The sequence below is a fragment of the Salvelinus fontinalis genome, chromosome 1 (assembly GCF_029448725.1).
Source record: "Salvelinus fontinalis isolate EN_2023a chromosome 1, ASM2944872v1, whole genome shotgun sequence".
NCBI lineage: Eukaryota > Metazoa > Chordata > Actinopteri > Salmoniformes > Salmonidae > Salvelinus > Salvelinus fontinalis.
The window spans coordinates 82,583,068-82,608,307 of record NC_074665.1 but is presented as its reverse complement, the minus strand read 5'-3'; the positions used below and the strand labels follow the sequence as shown (position 1 = coordinate 82,608,307).

Here is a 25,240-nt window from a genome sequence, read left to right as displayed (position 1 = left end):
GTTGATGGGGTTTACCAGAAACATAACGGGGTCACAACTCTACCTCCAGACCTGGGTTCAAAAACTTTTAGCGTTTGCTTTAGCCTGCCTGGAGAGCAGGATGAGCAGGGTGTGCATTTTTGTGACCATTCTATTGGTTCCATTGCGTCAGGCAAGCTCAATGAATCCCAGGTTAAGTATTGGTAATGGAATCCAGGTCTGAATCCCTCTGCCATAAATAAAGGATTGTGTATGACTGTGAAGACACAGCTTGCAGCCTGAGGCTCTGGTCTGATGACGGAGGTTGGATGTTTCTAGAAAGAATGGCATGAGCCCAGGATATCTGGCTGACCTTTTATAGCACTGCTGGCAGCTCCCGCTCTCTTATGTGTCATCAGGGCATTATTTTTGAACGAACGGTATGTACACAAACCCCTGAGGCTTGGAGAGGGAACTGCCAGGAGGCCTAGGGAAGCTTCCGGAGCAAGGAGAAGGGGAATGTGGGGCACGTTCAGAGAGCTAGTCACTTTTACTGTGATTTGAGTGTGCAGGTATGCCAGTGCAACGAAAGGTTTGTTAGAAGAATGAGATGCCCGCCTGGGTAAACATTGTAGAAGTGAGCGCTGCAGTGACTCACCAGCCAGCGTCCATGGTTGGATGGGTGGAAGAAAGACGTGATGCTGTTGAAAAGGCCACTGAGCTGTGCCTGGGCGTGTTTACTGGGGCCTCCCTGCCATCACACAAACAACAGATGCTTAACATCATGAAAAACAAAACGGATTATTCCATTAACACAACTATCATTCCATCGTGAGCCAATGCTAACTAGCGTTAGCCCAATGACTGGAGGTCTACCGGAAACAGCAGTATCCAACAGAACAGCACTATGCTTATTCCAGAGTATTATTGTGTTGTGATCTGGCATTGTATTGTAGGATTACTGTATTTTTACCCCTCTAAAAATGATTGACTTAATTTCCATCAGTCAATTATACATGAAAACATTGAAATAAACTTGAAGAGTTATAAAAAGCATTGATTGGGCAACACTGATTGTGAATAGTGACTGACCAGTAAAGCGGAGACCCAGAGGACCACGTGTGCGACATCGTAGGCGTTTGTCAGGTATCTGGGAACCAGCATCTGACTGGTCCCCACCGGGAGGTTCAGACTACGCAGCACTCTGGTGAAGATCTGGAATCAAAAAGGACCGATCCATGTGAAGAAGATGAATACTTTACTGTCCAGTCATTGAATGCATTGTCCAATTACTTTTTCTGATCACAGGATTTCCTATTTTTGTGGGATTTTTAAAATAATTTTCATCCATTTCATTACATCACGTTTGAGATCAGGGCATGTTGGGCAATAATATAAAAACATGGCGAAAGACATCTCGCAAGCCAGGAAGACCAACAGGGAAATGTGATACAGTAGTTAGAGCCACTAACAGGCAGGACTTTCAGTGACTGTCTGGTCTGCTATGACATGCACACCAACAACTAAGGTCACAGGTCAAATGAAGAGGGTAAGATTTCAGCATGTTGCAAAAACACTTGACACTCCCAACTGGCTCACTTGGCCCTAACCCTTCAACGTTATGCATATCTGTATTGCTTACATCTTATAGATCAGTAAACATCAAAGTGTTAAGACCAAGGGAATAGGGGCAGGGAGTGAATCGGGACCTGCTAGAAGAGACCATTGGGGTGGAGTAATGGGGTAGGTCTATAGGCACAGCTAGACAAATGTTATTGATGGAGGAGTGTCCATACCTTGGGTATATATGGGTCCCAGTCAATGTAGCCAATGTTGTCGTTGGCCAAGCGGGCAAACAGGTTGACAAGATGCTGTGGGGAAAAACAAATGAATAAGGAAAACTTTAATTGAGGAATATCTAGCGAATAGTTAAAAGTTCTGTCTATCAAAAGGAATGTTGGAAACTGTACTACAATAGCCTGGTTCCAGATCCGTTTGTGCCAACTTGTCAAGACAGCATTCGGCTAATACTACCACACACCAGTATGTCAATCAAGTGAATGTTGTCCAACTTACCACCTCCCAACCTGGAAGGTTCTGTACTGCCACCCACAAGCTGATGAGCTCATCAAACCACAACCTGGTGATCAGAAAACAAACTCTCATACATACTGAAGCATACTGCACACACACACACACACACACACACACACACACACACACACACACACACACACACACACACACACACACACACACACACACACACACACACACACACACACACACACACACACACACACACACACACACACATCTCATAGCTCAAGCATACTGCACACACACACACACATCTCATAGCTGAAGCATACTACACACACACAATCTCATAGCTGAAGCATAGTGCACACACACAATCTCATAGCTGAAGCATACTGCACACACAATCTCATAGCTGAAGCATACTGCACACACAATCTCATAGCTGAAGCATAGTGCACGCACACACACACACACACACACACCTCATAGCAGAATCATACTGCAAACACACACACACGTCTCATAGCTGAAGCATACTGCACACACACACCTCATAGCTGAAGCATACTGCACACACACACATCTCATAGCTGAAGCATACTGCACACACACACACATCTCATAGCTGAAGCATACTGCAAACACACACACCTCATAGCTGAAGCATACTGCACACACACATCTCATAGCTGAAGCATACTGCACACACACATCTCATAGCTGAAGCATACTGCGCACACACATCTCATTGCTGAAGCATAATGCACACACACACACACACACACACACACACACACACACACACACACACACACACACACACACACACACACACACACAATAGCTGAAGAATACTGCACACACACATCTCATAGCTGAAGCATACTGCGCACACACACACACATCTCATAGCTGAAGCATACTGTACACACAACACATCTCATAGCTGAAGCATACTGCACACACAACACATCTCATAGCTGAAGCATACTGCACACACATCTCATAGCTGAAGCATACTGCACACACACAATACATCTCAATTGTGGCATTTACACAGTGTTCATATTTTTTATTAAAGAATAAAATTGAAATGGTCATTTAAATCCAAGTTTTGGGAAGTCGTAAGGTTGAAATATTTCAGAAACGTTCCTGTAATCAGAAGGGAATAAGCTGGAAGGGAATCCCTCAACTGGGATTTCTGAAAAACCTGTGCACTTTGGGAGTTTCAGTAAGTATGCAACCCTATGGGGAGGTGGCAGAGGTGTGTGTTCTCACTTGAAGCCCTTGTGGTGCAGCTCTGGGGGTAGGGTGGTGGGGAGGAAGAGCTCTAAGTATCCTATTGCTCTCTGCATGGTCACGTCAAATGGACAGAGCAGTGGACGCCACTCCTCCAACATCTCCTGGGTGGCCGACTCCGGAAAATACCTGAAGAATAAAATAAAATATCACAAAGGCCTGTATTTATAGTGCCATCATAAAGGCCTGTATTTATAGTGCCATTATAAAGGCCTGTATTTATAGTGCCATCATAAAGGCCTGTATTTATAGTGCCATCATAAAGGCCTGTATTTATAGTGCCATTATAAAGGCCTGTAGTTATAGTGCCATCATAAAGGCCTGTATTTATAGTGCCATCATAAAGGCCTGTATTTATAGTGCCATCATAAAGGCCTGTATTTATAGTGCCATCATAAAGGCCTGTATTTATAGTGCCATCATAAAGGCCTGTATTTATAGTGCCATCATAAAGGCCTGTATTTATAGTGCCATCATAAAGGCCTGTATTTATAGTGCCATCATAAAGGCCTGTATTTATAGTGCCATCATAAAGGCCTGTATTTATAGTGCCATCATAAAGGCCTGTAGTTATAGTGCCATCATAAGGGCCTGTATTTATAGTGCCATCATAAAGGCCTGTATTTATAGTGCCATCATAAAGGCCTGTATTTATAGTGCCATCATAAGGGCCTATATTTATAGTGCCATCATAAAGGCCTGTATTTATAGTGCCATCATAAAGGCCTGTATTTATAGTGCCATCATAAAGGCCTGTATTTATAGTGCCATCATAAAGGCCTGTATTTATAGTGCCATCATAAAGGCCTGTATTTATAGTGCCATCATAAAGGCCTGTATTTATAGTGCCATCATAAAGGCCTGTATTTATAGTGCCATCATAAAGGCCTGTAGTTTGGTTTGGTGTATATCAGCCATAACGCTACAAGCATCTAAAATGAGCATAATAAAGTTGTTTAACCCCTTGCCAAGGACAAACAATGTGTGGTGTGCATATGGCAGTCATCATACAAATCATGTATGTACTATTTTATAAATAATTGACGCCAAAGCATCCTACTCCTAGACATGCAAAGAGCAATGCTGCACGTAGGCCTTGACCATGGCCACAAACCATTGGTTGGCAGACAAATAGATGAATTACATTAGAATTTCTATTTTCGCAGCTATGGCAATGGAATCAAATAAAATGTGTATATGAAACAATGGCAGTTAAGCTGGCGTTTGCTGATATAAAACAGCATCGGTATAGCTAATGTAATCAGATAGTGAGCAGGTTTGTGTGAACACAACAGCATCAGCACTTGGACCGCAGAAGAGCAGTTTTGCATGGCTTCAACGGAGCTATAGACCAACAACTGTAGTTCTTTCAACCAACACAATCCAATTCAATTGAATGGCCGGAAAACCCAAAATAACAATATGTACTACTATTCAATTCCCTTCTCATGTCCTTCCCATCACTTTGCAGTTGCAATTGATCTTCATTAAACTCCTTAACAGGCCTTGCTGCTGAGTGCTCCTGGCCCCAAAGGGCGCTCTCTCTCTCGGTCCCTACTTCTCTGCTGCTGAGTGCTCCTGGCCCCAAAGGTCTCTTCCTCTCCTCTAGCTCTCTCTCGGTCCCTACTTTACTGCTGCTGAGTGCTCCTGGCCCCAAAGGTCTCTTCCTCTCCTCTACCTCTCTCTCGGTCCCTACTTCTCTGAGGCTGAGTGCTCCTGGCCCCGAAGGTCTCTTCCTCTCCTCTACCTCTCTCTCGGGCCCTACTTCACTGCTGCTGAGTACTCCTGGCCCCAAAGGTCTCTTCCTCTCCTCTACCTCTCTCTCGGTCCCTACTTCACTGCTGCTGAGTACTCCTGGCCCCAAAGGTCTCTTCCTCTCCTCTACCTCTCTCTCCTCTAGCTCTCTCTCGGTCCCTACTTCTCTGCTGCTGAGTGCTCCTGGCCCCAAAGGTCTCTTCCTCTCCTCTACCTCTCTCTCGGTCCCTACTTCACTGCTGCTGAGTACTCCTGGCCCCAAAGGTCTCTTCCTCTCCTCTACCTCTCTCTCGGTCCCTACTTCACTGCTGCTGAGTACTCCTGGCCCCAAAGGTCTCTTCCTCTCCTCTACCTCTCTCTCCTCTAGCTCTCTCTCGGTCCCCACTTCTCTGCTGCTGAGTGCTCCTGGCCCCAAAGGTCTCTTCCTCTCCTCTACCTCTCTCTCGGTCCCTACTTCTCTGCTGCTGAGTACTCCTGGCCCCAAAGGTCTCTTCCTCTCCTCTACTTCTCTCTCCTCTAGCTCTCTCTCGGTCCCCACTTCTCTGCTGCTGAGTGCTCCTGGCTCCAAAGGTCTCTTCCTCTCCTCTACCTCTCTCTCGGTCCCTACTTCTCTGCTGCTGAGTGCTCCTGGCCCCAAAGGTCTCTTCCTCTCCTCTAGCTCTCTCTCGGTCCCTACTTTACTGCTGCTGAGTGCTCCTGGCCCCAAAGGTCTCTTCCTCTCCTCTAGCTCTCTCTCGGTCCCCACTTCTCTGCTGCTGAGTGCTCCTGGCCCCAAAGGTCTCTTCCTCTCCTCTAGCTCTCTCTCGGTCCCTACTTTACTGCTGCTGAGTGCTCCTGGCCCCAAAGGTCTCTTCCTCTCCTCTACCTCTCTCTCGGTCCCTACTTCTCTGCTGCTGAGTGCTCCTGGCCCCAAAGGTCTCTTCCTCTCCTCTACCTCTCTCTCCTCTAGCTCTCTCTCAGTCCCTACTTCTCTGCTGCTGAGTGCTCCTGGCCCCAAAGGTCTCTTTCTCTCCTCTACCTCTCTCTCGGTCCCTACTTCTCTGCTGCTGAGTACTCCTGGCCCCAAAGGTCTCTTCCTCTCCTCTACCTCTCTCTCGGTCCCTACTTCACTGCTGCTGAGTACTCCTGGCCCCAAAGGGCTCCCTCTCTCAATCCCTACTTCTCTGCTCACAGTAACAGGAAACTCTACCAGGCCAGAATTAGATTGGATAATAGGATTAAGTCTCAGTCGCTACAGAAGCAAGTAACTCAGGGACTCAACTGAGTGACTAAGCCTCTTGACACTTGCACGCGCGCACACACACAAACCTCTGGCACCCTGCCTGTGAGCGGTTACAATAGTCCCTGTGCACAAGGAAGCGAAGGTAACCTGCCTAAATGACTACTGCCCGGTAGCACTCACGTCTGTAGCCATGAAGTGTTTTGAAAGGCTGGTCATGGCTCACATCAACAGCATCATCCCAGATACCCTAGACCCACTCCAAATTGCATACCGCCCCAACAGATCCACAGATGACGCAGTCTCAATTGCACTCCACACTGCCCTTTCCCACCTGGACAAAAGGAACACCTATGTGAGAATGCTGTTCATCGACTACAGCTCAGCATTCAACACCATAGTGTCCACAAAGCTCATCACTAAGCTAAGGACCCTGGGACTAAACACCTCCCTCCGCAACTGGATCCTGTAATTCCTGATGGGCCGCCCCCAGGTGGTAAAGGTAGGCAACAACACGTCTGCCATGCTGATCCTCAACACTGGGACCACTCAGGGGTGCGTGCTTAGTCCACTCCTGTACTCCCTGTTCACCCATGACTGCGACTCCAACACCATCATTAAGTTTGCTGGCGACACAACAGTGGTATGCCTGATCACCAACAATGATGAGAGCCTATAGAGAGGAGGTCAGAGACCTGTCAGTGTGGTGCCAGGACAACCACCTCTCCCTCAATGTGAGCAAGACAAAGAAGCTGATCGTCGACTACAGGAAAAGGCAGGCCTAACAGGCCCCCATTAACATCAATGGGGCTGTAGTGGAGCGGGTCGAGAGTTTCAAATTCCTTGGTGTACACATCACCAACGAACTATCATGGTCCAAACAAACCAAGACAGTTGTGAAGAGGACACGACAACACCTTCTCCCCCCCCAGGAGACAGAAAAGACTTGGCATGGATCACCAGATTCTGAATAAGTCCTACAGATCCACCATTGAGAGCATTCTGACCAGTTGCATCATTGCCTGTTAAGGCAACTGCTAGCATCCAACCGTAAGGCGCTAGAGGGTAGTGTGTATGGCTCAGTACATCACTGGGGCCAAGCTTCCTGCCATCCAGGACCTATATACTAGGCGGTGTCAGAGGAACCCCCCCCACCAAAATTGTCAAAAATTCCAGTCATCCAAGTCATAGACTGTTCTCTCTGCTACCGCACGGCAAGCGGTACCGGAGCACCATGTCTAGGACCAAAAGGCTCCTTAATAGCTTTAACCCCCAAGCCATAAGACCGCTGAACAATTAATCAAATGGCCACCGAACTATTTACATTGACGACACCCCCCCACCCCATTTGTTTTTACACTCCTGCTAATTGATGTTTATTATCTATGCATAGTCACTTCACCTCTACCTACATGTACAAATTACCTCAACTAATCTGTACCTCCGCACACTGACTCGATACCGGTACCCCCGGTATATAGCCTCGTTATTGTTATTTTATTGCGTTACTTTGTATTATTTTTTACTTTAGTTTATTTGATCAATATTTTCATTACTTTTTCTTGAACTGCATTGTTGGTTAAGGGCTTGTAAGTAAGCATTTCACTGTAAGGTCTACACTTGTTGTATTCGGCGCATGTGACAAATAAATTTGATTTGATGTGCAAGGAGTGTGATGGAGTCATATACATCAGAATGCAAAATATATCCTTGCCTGTCATCCAGGGATGGAACTAGCTAGCACCCCTTTTTCTCCCCAATTTCGTGGAATCCAATTGGTAGTTACTGTGTTATCTCATCGCTGCAACTCCTGTACGAACCCGGGAGGCGAAGGTCGTGAGACATGTGTCCTCTGAAACACAACCGCGCTGCTTCTTGACACAATGCCCACTTAACCCGGAAGCCAGCCGCACCAATGTGTCGGAGGAAACACTGTACACCTGGCAACCGTGTCAGCGTGCACTGTGCCTGGACTGCCACAGGAGTCGCTAGTGTGCGATGGGACAAGGACATCCCTGCCGGCCAAACCCTCCACTAATCTGGACGACGCTGGGCCAATGGTGCACCGCCCAATGGGTCTCCCGGTCGCAGCCGGCTGTGACAGAGCCTGGACTCGAACCCAGAATCTCTAGTGGCACAGCTAGCACTGCGATGTAGTGCCTTAGACCACATGGGAGTTCTAGCTAGCATGACCTTGACAAATTGTCAGTCAGTAGACCTAGGCTAAGTCCCAAAAGGAGGTTTCTTCCTGACAGTTCAGTTTCACAGAATGTCTCTTGTTTAATCCATAATAGTCCCTTGCCTTGGTGTGCATCTCTACTCCAGGTCTATCATTAAATGGCAGGAATTCTGAAGTAAGAACAGATGGATAACAGGCCAAGTTGTAATGATACAATAACTCTTCAGATGATATGCCTGTGTAAGTGTTCACCAAAAGTGTCCCAAGAGTAAACGCAACCATGAGCTCAGCAACTGAATTCTTTAAAAAGACATACAGTATATTTCATATAGGGGTTTAAAAATATATACTTACGGTCTGCAGCTTTTCACAAGTGTTTTCAGAACGTTTTCCACCGAGCTGGGGGGGAAAGAGAAAAGACAAGAGAGAAGAGGAACGAGAGAGAGAGAGAGGTGTTGACACATCAGAACAGACAGAGGTGGCTGTTAATGAAATAACGAGCACACTGAACACACCAATGCAATTATGATGAGGCTGACTGACTGCATGCAGGTACAGCCAAATCACTCACATTGAAATTCCACGTTTAGTACATGCTCATCAAAAGCGGTGCCTGAAATGTAATGAGAAAGGTGCTGGCTTGGGTACTCACTTGAGCTGTGGTGCTCATTTTAAGTTACAGCAGTGTTCATATTTTAGAGCAAGTACTCTGAAAGAGGGGTCTGTAATCAAGCAGTAGAGAGACAAGTGTCTGGAGCGGCTCAACTCAAGCACTGATCAAAAGTAAGGGATGTGAGGACCATGTGTGTACATAGAAACAGCAAGGAAATTAGGGACACACAAACTGGCATAGTGTAACAAAAGGACTACATAAACATAAACAAAACTAAAGTCAATGACTACAACAATGTGACTATTCCAGGGCCGTTCAACTTCTGTCCTGGATGGCCCTGGGCCAGCAGTGTAACTGAGGAACATGAATGGTAAATCATTTAACAGATGTACTCTGTTCATTCAGAATCATCAGAATGGGGCTTTTTATTGGGCTTAGGGAATTGTCTAGGAGAGAAAATGACTGGGACTGAGGCTTTATGTAAATAGGAGGTCTAGCCGTTAATACTTGTAATGAACGCTGATCTTGACAGTAGAGAGAGTTGACCTTAAATGGAGGGTGCCTATTGTTTTAGGCTTTTTAAATCACCTAGCCTGACTAAACAAATCTGGGTTGTACTCAGTGCATGCAAAGAAAAAAAATGAAATTAATGTTTCTTATTGGACAACTTCAAGTATTCCCTCCCATTCCACCACTCACACACCCCGAGCTCAAACACCCTGCCTTTCCACCACTCACACACCCCGAGCTCAAACACCCTGCCTTTCCACCACTCACACACCCCGAGCTCAAACAACCTGCCTTTCCACCACTCACACACCCTGAGCTCAAACACCCTACCTTTCCACCACTCACACACCCTGAGCTCAAACACCCTGCCTTTCCACCACTCACACACCCTGAGCTCAAAAACCCTGCCTTTCCACCACTCACACACCCTGAGCTCAAACACCCTGCCTTTCCACCACTCACACACCCTGAGCTCAAACACCCTGCCTTTCCACCACTCACACACCCTGAGCTCAAACACCCTGCCTTTCCACCACTCACACCCTGAGCTCAAACACCCTGCCTTTCCACCACTCACACACCCTGAGCTCAAACACCCTGCCTTTCCACCACTCACACACCCTGAGCTCAAACACCCTGCCTTTCCACCACTCACACACCCTGAGCTCAAACACCCTGCCTTTCCACCACTCACACACCCTGAGCTCAAACACCCTGCCTTTCCACCACTCACACACCCTGAGCTCAAACACCCTGCCTTTCCACCACTCACACACCCTGAGCTCAAACACCCTGCCTTTCCACCACTCACACACCCTGAGCTCAAACACCCTGCCTTTCCACCACTCACACACCCTGAGCTCAAACACCCTGCCTTTCCACCACTCACACACCCTGAGCTCAAACACCCTGCCTTTCCACCACTCACACACCCCGAGCTCAAACACCCTGCCTTTCCACCACTCACACACCCTGAGCTCAAACACCCTGCCTTTCCACCACTCACACACCCTGAGCTCAAACACCCTGCCTTTCCACCACTCACACACCCTGAGCTCAAACACCCTGCCTTTCCACCACTCACACACCAATCTCAGTCATGCGTTGTAACTGCCTCGTCTATCCCATTCAACCACGCGCTAAACTCAAACTTATTCAAGTCTCTTTCAAATCAACCGTACTGCATTGCTTTAATTTAATAGACTAATGGGAACTATACAGATGAGCGACTTCTGCCAAGGGCTCCTGGCTTTGCATCTCAAGGCTTAAATGAGTTGGGGTGCGTCCCAATAGCCTAATCTCTTTTTCTCCAGAAATGTGCACTTGTTCACAAATGTTTATAAATGTTTACAGTGTAGGGAAAGAGTGCACACCTCAGGAGGAAGGAGAGATTTTTGGGACCCAACTATAGTTCTCTTATAGGTCTACTTCCCACCGACCGACCACACTGACAATCCCCAAACTCATGCTCTGAATTACAAATCAAAAGTAGCATGACCAGAACACCAACGGCTCCAACACTCAACCCTGGGGAACCCCAAACCCAATGACCTTTAGAATACGTGGGTGAAATATGTGCTAATCACCCCCATCTTATACCAGTATACCAGGGGGGAACATGATACAAGAGCTTCAAACTACCCTTACCATGACTCTCACTCACAGATATGGGACAACAGTTGTGGCACAAAAGAGCACAGATCAGTGCAAAGAAACACAGTAAAAATGTATTATTTGGTAGGGTGATTTAGGCCAAATTTGAAACTTTTCTTTAACAATGTGCATTATAAGGAAGCATTTTCTTTGTTGTTGCACAAATCTGTGCTCTTTAGCACCACGAAAAAGTTGTCCATCATGGCCGTTTAGAAACAGGTGACTTCAGAATGTGCTAGGCTACTCTAGGCTGCTGCAAAACCTCCAGTGCTGACAAAGCGGGTCAAACCACCAAATCATATGGGACTTGACAAAGAATGGGTATGGGGGATATAGAGTCCAGTTAGATGCAGTGCGACAGGCTCCAATATGAGTGAAATGTTAACATTGCTTTTGGTTTTAGGTTGATTTGTAGTTGATTTTATGTCAAACCAGCTGCGTGGGGGTGTCCAGTGTGCTTTTTGGTTTTAGGTTGATTTGTAGTTGATTAGATGTCAAACCTGCTGCGTGGGGGTGTCCAGTGTGCTTTTTGGTTTTCAACATGCAACATAGACAAATAAAAACCAAAGAGTGCCTGAATAAAAGGATGAAATACATTTTATTTTTTATCACAAAAGAGAAGCGTTGTCCTTACCACCTCTGAAACAATTTTATCATTACGTGTTTAGAGGAAGCACGAGGCCGTAGAGAACTGAATGTGAGAGGAAACAAAGGCATAAAAACAGATTCAGATTCACACGATGAAAAGCCATCCATTTCAATATCAAATTCTAAAACCTTTTTTTGTACCGCAGGGTCATTGCATATTTTCTCTTCTTTTTTTTCACTGCTCCTTTATTATAATTTTTTACAAAAGGAGCAAGTATCAATAAACCAGGTAACTTGCTTCCCTTTGTGAGAGCCCATTGTTATGTGCTAGCAAGGCTTTGATGTAACACAATGTTTCCATAGCACTATACAAGAGCACCTCGCACTGCTTGCTGGGAGAAAAGGGGTGGGATGGGGGTCCTCGGCTATATGCAACCTGGGGGTGTGATGGTACAGATTTGAAAACTTTCAGAAATGAACGTACAAAATTGGACAGGGATAACAATCTTCGCATGTAAAGGCATCAGCATACTTCCCGGCCAAAACAGTCTGGAAGAGTTTGTGCATATGTTATCATAACATTGCGACGTTTTTGTTAGTTTTGGACTTCGATAAGTAGTTTTTTCAAGCGAATGTCTTAAGGGAGTCCGCGAGCTACTCGTTTGGGTCGCCCAGCCAGGATTCGGCTAGCAGCCAGCCAAACTGAAGCATGCTGACGCCTTATGAAAGGATGCATCAAGGATGGAGGCAAAGGGAAACTGAATGAACTGTGTGTTGAACTGTATTAGTCAGAACCGTGGCAGTAGGCAGTATCAACAAATCTCCAATGGATTAACTGACAGAAAGCCAGCTACATTTCACAATAAATTCATTTATACCACCACTAGAGATTAAGAAGTGAGCTCCGTAACAAACACAAAGGTAGAAGCGGGGCACCCACCACCTTCCTGCTTATAGAGGGAGGGCTCAAAATGAGAAGAACCTATATTGGTTGGGTTGGTTTCAGTGTGTCAATATGTGGAGTTCTAAAAAAAATAAAAAAATCTAAGACAGCATGTTTTTAACCATTCTGGTAAAAGAGAAGAGGGTCATACTTGGGGAACCAGTTGAGGCCCAGGTGTTCTGTCTTTGAGTAGAGGATCCTGTCTTGCAGCTCGTACAGTGGTCTCCAAGGCAACTCCAGGTCCTCACGCGACAGCAACTCTGTTTTCCTGTTAGAAATAGAGTAGGTGGGGTTAAAATATGTTAAAGACTTAATTGAAACCATCATGTCACCCTTGCCTCAAAAAGCTTCACACAAGTATGTGGTCAGAGGGTTCAATTTATGGAGATTATTTCAACTCTGAAACATGAGTGACACTCGAGCTTCTCACACAATTAGGAGGAAAACAATAGACCCGCAATAAGTACATGATCAAAGGCTGATTAGAGTGACATTATGTGATATTGATTGATGAGGTGGACGAAGCATTGCATCATACTGGTCTCAAGATTGTTGGTGTGTGTGTGTGTGTGTGTGTGTGTGTGTGTGTGTGTGTGTGTGTGTGTGTGTGTGTGTGTGTGTGTGTGTGTGTGTGTGTGTGTGTGTGTGTGTGTGTGTGTGTGTGTGTGTGTGTGTGTGTGTGTGTGTGTGTGTGTGTGTTTCTCAGCTTTCATGCTGATCTCCAGCTTGTCAATGTGAGTGTGTTTGAATGCGTGACTGTATACATACGGACCATATGTGTAACCCATGGTCTTACTTGAGGAGGTTGATGAGTAGCCGGGCTAGGCCTTGCATCATACTGATCTCCAGCTTGTCGATGGTGATCAGCTCGTACAGCAGCTTGATGAACAGCACATGGTCCTCCTTGCTGAACTTCCTGCCGTACAGCCGTATGTACCTACAAGAAAATAATCTTTAGGGTACAGCCACAGAGATGCATGAACACAAATCAGACGGGCCTCAACATTAACGCTTGTGCAGGACAAGTTTAAAAAAATAATTAAAAAATAACGTTTCACAAGAATAGAGTTAAGCTGCCCGAATGGAAATATATATATATACAGTGGGGAGAACAAGTATTTGATACACTGCCGATTTTGCAGGTTTTCCTACTTACAAAGCATGTAGAGGTCTGTCATTTTTATCATAGGTACACTTCAACTGTGAGAGACGGAATCTAAAACAAAAATCCAGAAAATCACATTGTATGATTTTTAAGTAATTAATTTGCATTTTATTGCATGACATAAATATTTGATCACCTACCAACCAGTAAGAATTCCAGCTCTCACCGACCTGTTAGTTTTTCATTAAAAGCCCTCCTGTTCGCCACTCATTACTCCACTCATCATTTTTTATTTATTTTTATATATATATTTTGTTTGCCTTCACCTCCCTTATCTCACCTCACTTGCTCACATTGTACATAGACTTATTTTTTCACTGTATTATTGACTGTATGTTTGTTCTACTCCATGTGTAACTATGTGTTGTTGTATGTATCGAACTGCTTTGCTTTATCTTGGCAGGTCGCAATTGTAATTGAGAACGTGTTCTCAATTTGCCTACCTGGTTAAATAAAGGTGAAATAAAAAATAAAATAAAATTACCTGTATTAACTGCACCTGTTTGAACTCGTTTAAAAATATGGATATGGTCCAGATTGTAGAATATGCATATAATTTACAGATTCGGATAGAAAACACTCCAAAGTTTCCAAAACTGTCAAAATATTGTCTGTGAGTATAACAAAACTGATTTTGCAGGTGAAAACCTGAGGAAATCTAACCCGGAAGTGATTTATTTATTTTTTAATCTGTGTTTCATTGCCCGTCTTTCTTCCATTTAAAGGGGTATCAACCAGATTCCTTTTCCAATGGCTTCCTCAGGCTGTGACCAGGCTTTAGACATAGTTTCAGGCTTTTATTTTGAAAAATTAGCGAGATTTTTCAAAACTAGTCAGGTGTCCTTTGAATAGTTCCTGCGCGCAAGAAGGGTAGCTCTCCATTTTCTTTCTCTCTTTTATTGAATAGGTTACGGTCCGGTCAAAATATTATCGATTATGTTTGTTAAAAACAACCTGAGGATTGATTATAAAAAACATTTGACATGTTTCTATGAACATTACGGATACTTTTTGTAATTTTCGTCGAACGGAACGAGGCTGAGGTTTTCTGAACAACGCGCAACCCAAATGGTGTTTTTTTGTTATAAAACGAATATTTATCGAACAAAAATAACATTTATTGTGTAACTGGGAGTCTCATGAGTGCAAACATTCGAAGATTATCAAAGGTAAGCGATTCATTTATTGGTTTTCTGACTTTCGTGACCATGCTAATTTGGGGCTAGCTGTTCTAGCATTGATTGATACACTCACAAAAGCTTGGATTGCTTTTGCTGTAAAGCATATTTTCAAAATCTGACACGATAGGTGGATTAACAACAAGCTAAGCTGTGTTTTGGTATATTTCACTTGTGATTGCATGATTATAAATATTTTTAGTAATATTTTGTGCCTTGCAATTCAGCGGTTGTTTAGGAAAATAATCCCGCTAAAGGGATCCGTAGCGCAGAGAGGTTGAAAATCATACAATGTGATTTTCTGGATTTTTGTTTTAGATTCCGTCTCTCACAGTTGAAGTGTACCTATGATAAAAAATTACAGACCTCTACATGCTTTGTAAATAGGAAAACCTGCAAAATCGGCAGTGTATCAAATACTTGCTCTCCCCACTGTATATTCTGGTAATCCGACCAATTGAACATATGCTGTGGTACTTAATGTATATTATGTCAGTTCGGTTGTCATCTGGCACATTCTCATCAATGATAGAATGACAAACTCTACAGTGGAAAGTATACACATCAGAGTTATCGGATTCACATGGAATTGTTGTTCAATTGAAATGTTTGAATATGAAATTATTCGTGATGGGATGAAATGTGATTTTAGCTTCTAAAATGTGGGAATTGGGTTTTCATGAGTGACTTAGGCCCGGCTCAGTGGTCCGCCCATGTGAAGAGACATAGGCTGTAAACTATGAAACACACCCCTTTTCTCCCTCCACTATATAAGCCCTTGACGAAAATTTAACCTCCTGTTCCGAGGATGTGAGGAAGACGGTCCGATGTCAGAATGGTTCAGATAATAACTACAGAACGAAGCCAACATCAGCGTGAGCTTTGGTTGCGAATGGTATGAACTTTGAACTCTTATTCACTATAGAAGTGATACCTCCTAGACGTTGAGTTAGCAACAGCAGCTGCAAACGTAAATTAGGATAGGACAGACAGAGTATCCCGTCTACCACACAACGACGTTACTACAAAGTATGCAATTGACCAGCAGAGACATTCTTCAAAGGACAAAGGACTCAGTTGGGCAACAAGGCCTTCCACCTACCACCAACCTACTGAAGCGCAGCTCAGCGTAAATATTTATTGCGTTTTCCTTTTCCAAATGGGCGGTAATTTAGAATGCCTAAGATACTGCATTTACGATAGCATGGCTTCTTTCTTTGTTCCTCAAGTCTTCCCGCTCTTTCACTCAAACCCAGCACCATTTTCTTTCGTGTAACCAGCTGTCATATCTGTTCCGCCCACTAGGGACGTTTTCCTTTATGACATAATTTGTAATCAAGGTATGATTCATTCTGTGTATATGTAATTCTGTGTGATTAGTTAGCTATTTAGTAAATAAAAAATGAAACTCAATATTGTATTGCTGATTCAACTTGTTAGCCAGGATTCCTGAAGATAACCAAGAATTTACAACTTTCAGATGAGACTGAAATAAGGTGACGATTAATATTGACTGCTATTGATGTAAAATATTACTAGGTCTTTAAGAGTTTATTCGGAAGATAACAGCTCTATAAATATTATTTTGTGGTGCCCCGACTTTGTAGTTAATTACATTTACATGATCAGCTCAATCAGGTAATAGTTATTACGGAGAAAGGATTTTATATAATAGCATGTCATATCACTTAATCCGGCATAGCCAAAGACACGACAGCTGTTAGGGTCTTAACGACCGTTCGACAGGTGCATGTTCATTAATTGTTTATGGTTCACTGAACAAGCATGGGAAATAGGGTTTAAAGCTTTTACAATAAAGATCTGTGAAGTTATTTGGATTTTTACGAATTAACTTTGAAAGACAGGGACCTGAAAAAGGGACGTTTCTTTTTTTGTGTAATAATGACAATTACAACAATACTGAATGAACAATGAACACTATGATTTTAACTTAACACATCAATAAAATCAATTTAGTCTCATAAATAATGAAACATGTTCAATTTGATTTAAATACTGCAAAAACAAAGTGTTGGAGAAGAAAGTAAAAGTGCAATATGTGCCATGTAAAAAAGCTAACGTTTAAGTTCCTTGCTCAGAACATGAGGACATATGAAAGCTGGTGGTTCCTTTTAACATGAGTCTTCAATATTCCCAGGTAAGAAGTTTTATGTTGTAGTTATTATAGGAATTATAGGACTATTTCTCTCTATACCATTTGTATTTCATATACCTTTGAAAATGTTTGTCAACTAATTTGACAGGGCTTGAATAATTTTGAAAATAATAAAATGGGCAAATGTTGCACCATCCATGTGTGTAAAGCTCTTAGAGATTACCCAGAAAGAATCACAGCTGTAAATCGCAGCCAAAGGTGATTCTAACTAGGGATGCACGATATATCGGTGAACATATTGTAATCGGACGATAGATGAAAATGACAAATCGGTATCGGCCTGATGTCTAGTTTAACTCTTATATGCAAAACCGATGTCAAAGCTGATGTGCATACCTATATATCGTAGGTACATGATGTATTGACGCCATGTAAAATTTTGCACAGGTGCAACACAGCATTCTAGCACACAATGTCTGCTGTGTGGATCGAGCAGTCAACAAGTCGAGCAGTCATTTGAAAGAGTAAGAATTTCAGCAAGACAACTCAAAAGGCGATTTCATTAAACGCCAAGATAATGGAATTCATTGCCCTTGACAATCAACCCTTCTCTGCCGTGGGTGATGTTGGCTTTCACCGACCGGTAAGGCAACGTGTACCAGTGCTCGGCCATAGTTACACAGTAATAGCGTCACTGGTATTAGCTTCATGACATACTATTGAACGCCGTTTGGGTCTTTGCGTGTCAAAAAGATACGTCAAATAACACTATTTGACGCGTTAAAAAAAAAGCTTTTAATTTGACACTTCAAAATAACACAGTTCTATTATAGAATATTGCGTGTTCTGAAATTGTAAGTGCAAGCCAAGTGCCACCACTATCAGTAGCAGTCAAAGCTGTACAACAAAAAAAAGTCTGCAAACAAGCAAACATCGGCCACGAACGACGTGTTTACAATACCGCGTTGGTAATAAATCATTACTTGGTCGACTACAACTTCAGGGGTACCTAGCTATCACCAATACAACCAGCCTGAAAACAATGACCAGTCAAAACTGCAGTCATTTTCATTATTCTTAGCAATGATTTAGGAATCCTTGTGAGTCAGTATTAGCTAGGTAGCCACTTGTAGTTCACCTATTGAAATTGAACTTCAGTTCATGAAAATAAATAGCTAGCCAGCTACTTAATCCTGTTGCCCAAAGCTAATGTTATAAGCAGCCAGCTAGCTTCATCTGGCTAGTGAGGCTCGACCGGACCGGGTTATGTGTTGTGAAGCTAGCCACAATAAGGATTAGGCACAATAGTGGAATTTGTGGTTTGCCTTCAAAATAAATACCTCAAAGTGACGCAGATGGTTACACATTGGTGGAATCATGCCAAATATAGACTAGATAAAGTTAAACAAGGTTGGAAAGTGAAGCAATTAAATATCAGTCTACTTGTTGACACCCACAGAACACAACTGTGTTGACACCCACAGAACACAACTGTGTTGACACCCACAGAACACAACTGTGTTGACACCCACAGAACACAACTGTGTTGATACCCACAGAACACAACTGTGTTGACACCCACAGAACACAACTGTGTTGACACCCACAGAACACAACTGTGTTGATACCCACAGAACACAACTGTGTTGACACCCACAGAACACAACTGTGTTGATACCCACAGAACACAACTGTGTTGACACCCACAGAACACAACTGTGTTGACACCCACAGAACACAACTGTGTTGACACCCACAGAACACAACTGTGTTGACACCCACAGAACACAACTGTGTTGACACCCACAGAACACAACTGTGTTGACACCCACAGAACACAACTGTGTTGATACCCACAGAACACAACTGTGTTGACACCCACAGAACACAACTGTGTTGACACCCACAGAACACAACTGTGTTGACACCCACAGAACACAACTGTGTTGACACCCACAGAACACAACTGTGTTGACACCCACAGAACACAACTGTGTTGACACCCATAGAACACAACTGTGTTGACACCCATAGAACACAACTGTGTTGACACCCACAGAACACAACTGTGTTGACACCCACAGAACACAACTGTGTTGACACCCACAGAACACAACTGTGTTGACACCCACAGAACACAACTGTGTTGACACCCACAGAACACAACTGTGTTGACACCCACAGAACACAACTGTGTTGACACCCACAGAACACAACTGTGTTGACACCCATAGAACACAACTGTGTTGACACCCATAGAACACAACTGTGTTGACACCCACAGAACACAACTGTGTTGACACCCACAGAACACAACTGTGTTGACACCCACAGAACACAACTGTGTTGACACCCACAGAACACAACTGTGTTGACACCCACAGAACACAACTGTGTTGACACCCACAGAACACAAGAGTTTAAGCAAATATTAGCGTTGTAGCTCTTATCGCAGGACTGTGACTGTGTGAAATCACCTCCCCAGTCAGCCTATTGTGTGTACTGACATTCATGTTGCACCGTACAGCTTTACCTAAGGATTGGGGATCAATAAAATGGGGTAAGATATTTTTTCCCAATGTCATCCTCAGAGTTATCAGACTCCAAAGCATCCACGCAGTATTGTGTTTTTTCTCTGGAATAGTGTTCAATACACATAGCTTGACAATAAATGTGGCTCAATTCACAGTTGTTTCAGAGTTCCACAATAATAGCTATGACGCTAATGTTCTTAGGGTGTCACTGAGTAGACTGATACCCCATGTCATTGATCCACAATCCCGAGGTAAGGCTGTACAGTGAATTTGGTACAACCCCAATACAATTCTAAAGTATAATACATCCAGTGTGATTTCAACAGATTTGTCAAATTAACAAATTATTTATATGAACAACATTCCAACCTCATTTAGCATGATCTATTTAATTATGGCATAATTGTACTATTTTTATTAATTTGCATCACTGTCAATGACATACTTTTATTTTCAAGGCTAACCGCAAAGTCCACTATTGTGGCTAGCTTCACATCGATGGGTCTGACCACCAAGAATCAAATAAGGACTGTTTTATAAATTAGGGTTATTTTATATGACACCTAGCTATATAGTTAGCTAGCTAACTAAAAGCTACTGAAACAGATTGTCATTTGCATCCATGAGCTAGCTAGCTTTTTTTTGGACCAGCACTGTAGGTGCGCGAGACAACTTTACCAGCATCATAGCAGACGTAGATGAATCGTTGTGACATATGAAATACGAGTGATAGTGTAACCAATGTGTAATAGCTACATAAAAACTTAATGAACACGTTAAATTATTATGTGATGTGCAGTCCTATTCAGGCCCTGTTTGGTCAACAAGCTTATCTGACACATCAAATAGTGTTACACGCAAAGATCCAAATGGCGTTCTATAGTATGAGAAACCCTGGTTGAGAATGAAACAACTGAACAACGAAACAGTACAGCAAGTAAGTAAAAGAAATAGGTTTTGTTATGTTTTACTGGTAATGGGGACATGCGTAAATGCCAACAAAATCACTTATTGGTCAGTGTGGTGTGCGTGTAACCTTTATTTAACTAGCAAGTCAGTTAAGAACAAATTCTTATTTACAATGACGGCCCGGACGACGCTGGGCCAATTGTGCGCTGGGCCATTATGGGACTCCCAACCACGGCCGGATGTGATACAGCCTGGATTCGAACCAGGGACTGTAGTGACGCCTCGTGCACTGAGATACAGTGCCTTAGACCTCTGTGTCCATGTGTGTGTGTGTGTGTGTTAACTATTTAACTGTAGTAGAATGCTTAAAAGGCCGCTAAATTTTTTTATAATATCGGTATCGTTTTTTGGGGCAAGGAAAATAATCGTATATCGGGCAAAAATGTAATATCAGCGTATCACTACCTTTAGGTGTTTCTTATTCAAGGAAAGAAACTCAGACGCAGCTTGTAAAGTAGCTCCATAACTTTTAATAAACCCAATCGCTAATTTTTTTTTTCTTCTTCATTGAATAACATTCACACATTTCTGATACATCTGCTGGGAATTCTCCACCCTCTGCAATAGACCATTCCAATGTGCCTAATAGGCATGGGTGGTATACTGTACACACACACACCATATACCGGGGTATTTGCAAATAGCCACAGGATTGTTTTTCCAATACCTTCAAAACTATTTTGATTTTTTTCAAATAACTGTGAATATTTGTAGATACTTAAGTAATACCTGTAGGCAACTTGTGCAACACGTTAGGAGATAAAGCAGATTGCGTTCATTTCACCGGTCACTTTTTCCATTATGAAGCTTACGGCAGTCCCCAGTAAATTGGTGTTATTTTACAAGCACACAACTACACGAGACCGGGGCCTTGAGTCACTCACTGTTGTGCAGCACACACCAGGTGATCTAGTTATAGTATGGAATTCACAGTGAAATGTTTGCCAGCAAGATATTAAGCTATAATATAATATTAAGCAACCATTAAGTTAACTGTATAATATGTTCTAAATGCTCCGCAGTTTTGTATTTGGTTTGCATATGTAGTGTTTAGTGTAGAGGTCAACCGATTAGGATTTTTCAATGCCGATACCGATTATTGGAGGACAAAAAAGCCGATACCGATTAATCGGCCGATTTATAAAAAATAAATAAAAAAAGTATATATATATCATACACACACACACACACATTTTTGTAATAATGACAATTGCAACAATACTGAATGAACAATGAACACTTTTATTTTAACTTAATATAATACATAAATACACACACAGCTCTGAAGTGACAATGATACTGAAGAGTCTGCTTAGGAGACAAATACTCTCAACTGTTTGAATAAAAATAGAGTTTAAGTTACCTGTGATGAATGTTGAAAACAATAACCTTAATTTCTATATGCAGGAAATCCTATTTTAATAATGGGCATGGTAAGAATTGACAACCAAAGTGCGAGTCATAATTCCCATGACACCTAGCAAAATCTGAAAAGTGGTTCCTTCATTTATTGCATAGGATATTTTTAGATTCACTTAAAATAAGGTCTGTGTTTCGTGTAGGCTTACATCACCGTGCCAATTTTATAACTGTGTAGATATCCATAGGACAAGGTAACTCTGATCAATATTGGCTAAATATAAGCGAAGATTAAAAAAATTGTAGAGTGGATTTATGAAAATATGTTGACAAACGTTACCTTATCCTAGTGAGATTTACATGGGTATCAAAACGTCAAGGCGGTTTAAGCCTGCACGAAACACAGACCTTATTTGAAGTAGATCAAGACATTCTCTATGGAAGACATGAACGGTAAAATAATGAAGGAAGCCCTTTCAAATTCAGCCGCAAGTTATTACAGGAATTATAACGCGTCGACTATTTCTCTCTAAACCATATACCTTTGACTAATCCGGAATCTATCACCTCGAAAACAAAACGTTTATTCCGTTCCGTATTTTATCTAACGGGTGGCATCCATGAGTCTAAATATTCCTGTTACATTGCACAACCTTCAATGTTGTCATAATTACGTAAAATTCTGGCAAATTAGTCTGCAAAGAGCCAGGCGGCCCAAACTGTTGCATATACCCTGACTCTGCATGCAATGAACGCAAGAGAAATGACACAATTTCACCTGGTTAATATTGCCTGCTAACCTGGATTTCTATTAGCTAAATATGCAGGTTTGAAAATATATACTTGTGTATTGATTTTAAGAAAGGCATCGATGTTTATGGTTAAGTACACATTGGAGCAATGACAGTCATTGATTGATTGTTTTTTATAAGATAAGTTTAATGCTAGCTAGCAACTTACCTTAGCTTACTGCATTTGCCAACAGGCAGGCTCCTCGTGGAGTGCAATGTAATCAGGTGTTAGAGCATTGGACTAGTTAACTGTAAGGTTGCAAGATTGGATCCCCCGAGCTGACAAGGTTAAAAATCTGTCGTTGTGCCCCTTAACGAGGCAGAACGTTCCAAGGCCGCCATTGAAAATAAGAATGTGTTCTTAACGGACTTGCCTAGTTAAATAAAGATTAAATAAAGGTGTATATTAAAAAATAAAAAATAATAAAAAAATAAAAAATAGGCAAATCTGCACCCAAAAATACCGATTTCCGATTGTTATGAAAACTTGAAATCGGCCCCGATTAATCGGCCATTCCGATTAATCGGTTGATCTCTAGTTTAGTGTCATGCAAAATGTGACCAATAAAAGAACCCCCTCCTGGATCAAAAGCCTTGCTGTCTAATATTTATTTTGCAGCAAATGGTGAGTAGCATTTTTTTTTTGTTACTTGCATAACTGAGCTGGGATGGCTGTCCTGCAAATATTTCAGACTGCAGAAAAAGTTTGCAGTGCACGAATTAGCATTTAGCTAGCATTTGCTATGGGATTTTACATGTACAGCGGGGCAAAAAAGTATTTAGTCAGCCACCAATTGTGCAAGTTCTCCCACTTAAAAAGATGAGAGAGGCCTGTAATTTTCATCGTAGGTACACTTCAACTATGACAGACAAAATGAGAAAAAAAATCCAGAAAATCACATTGTAGGATTTTTTATGAATTTATTTGCAAATTATGGTGGAAAATAAGTATTTGGTCAATAACAAAAGTTTATCTCAATACTTTGTTATATACCCTTTGTTGGCAATGACAGAGGTCAAACGTTTTCTGTAAGTCTTCACAAGGTTTTCACACACTGTTGCTGGTATTTTGGCCCATTCCTCCATGCAGATCTCCTCTAGAGCAGTGATGTTTTGGGGCTGTTGCTGGGCAACACAGACTTTCAACTCCCTCCAAAGATTTTCTAAGGGGTTGAGATCTGGAGACTGGCTAGGCCACTCCAGGACCTTGAAATGCTTCTTACGAAGCCACTCCTTCGTTGCCCGGGCGGTGTGTTTGGGATCATTGTCATGCTGAAAGACCCAGCCACGTTTCATCTTCAATGCCCTTGCTGATGATAGGCTTTGTTACTTTGTTCCCAGCTCTCTGCAGGTCATTTACTAGGTCCCCCCGTGTGGTTCTGGGATCTTTGCTCCCCGTTCTTGTGATCATTTTGACCCCACAGGTTGAGATCTTGCGTGGAGCCCCAGATCAAGGGAGATTATCAGTGGTCTTGTATGTCTTCCATTTCCTAATAATTGCTCCCAGAGTTGATTTCTTCAAACCAAGCTGCTTACCTATTGCAGATTCAGTCTTCCCAGCCTGGTGCAGGTCTACAATTTTGTTTCTGGTGTCCTTTGACAGCTCTTTGGTCTTGGCCATAGTGGAGTTTGGAGTGTGACTGTTTCAGGTTGTGGACAGGTGTCTTCTATACTGATAACAAGTTCAAACAGGTGCCATTAATACAGGTAACGAGTGGAGGACAGAGGAGCCTCTTAAAGAAGAAGTTACAGGTCTGTGAGAGCCAGAAATCTTGCTTGTTTGTAGGTGACCAAATACTTATTTTCCACCATAATTTGCAAATTAATTAATTAAAAATCCTACAATGTGATTTTCTGGATTTTTTTTTTCTCATTCTGTCTGTCATAGTTGAAGTGTACCTATGATGAACATTACAGGGCTCTCTCATCTTTTTAAGTGGGAGAACTTGCACAATTGGTGGCTGACTAAATACTTTTTTGCCCCACTGTACATGCTAGCATTGACAACATTTGGATTACAGAGGTTTAGTGGGGTTTGAAGATAGCTCCCATTGTGTTCAGTGCCGGTATTAACGAATATCTTGGGATTGCAAAAGGTGATGTGTTCCTGGTTCGAGGCCAAGTAGTGGCGAGGAGAGGGATGGAAGCTAAACTGTTACACTGGCAATACTAAAGTGCCTATAAGAACATCCAATAGTCAAAGGTATATGAAATACAAATCGTATAGAAAGAAATAGTCCTATAATTCCTATAATAACTACAACCTAAAACTTCTTACCTGGGATTATTTAAGACTTATGTTAAAAGGAACCACCAGTTTTCATGTGTTCTCATTTTCTGAGCAAGGAACTTAAACGTTAGCTTTCTT

At 42.6% G+C, this 25,240-nt stretch overlaps 1 protein-coding gene across 2 annotated transcripts in view; it reads right to left on the bottom strand.

Moving 5' to 3' along the window:
- The window catches only part of LOC129862827 (proteasome activator complex subunit 4B-like), a 100,839-nt gene that overhangs the window by 68,940 nt on the left and 6,659 nt on the right, over nucleotides 1-25,240 (bottom strand). Inside the window, exons 2-10 of one of the 2 annotated variants that reach the window (XM_055934847.1) lie at nucleotides 13,557-13,697; nucleotides 12,912-13,028; nucleotides 11,864-11,920; nucleotides 8,808-8,852; nucleotides 3,280-3,429; nucleotides 2,035-2,098; nucleotides 1,755-1,829; nucleotides 1,051-1,173; nucleotides 617-709 (exon numbers count right to left, since the gene is read on the bottom strand). In XM_055934847.1, the coding sequence (XP_055790822.1) occupies nucleotides 617-709; nucleotides 1,051-1,173; nucleotides 1,755-1,829; nucleotides 2,035-2,098; nucleotides 3,280-3,429; nucleotides 8,808-8,852; nucleotides 11,864-11,920; nucleotides 12,912-13,028; nucleotides 13,557-13,697 (865 nt within the window). The remainder of the gene's footprint in view (nucleotides 1-616; nucleotides 710-1,050; nucleotides 1,174-1,754; nucleotides 1,830-2,034; nucleotides 2,099-3,279; nucleotides 3,430-8,807; nucleotides 8,853-11,863; nucleotides 11,921-12,911; nucleotides 13,029-13,556; nucleotides 13,698-25,240) is intronic. The other variant, XM_055934857.1, reaches the window with a different exon arrangement.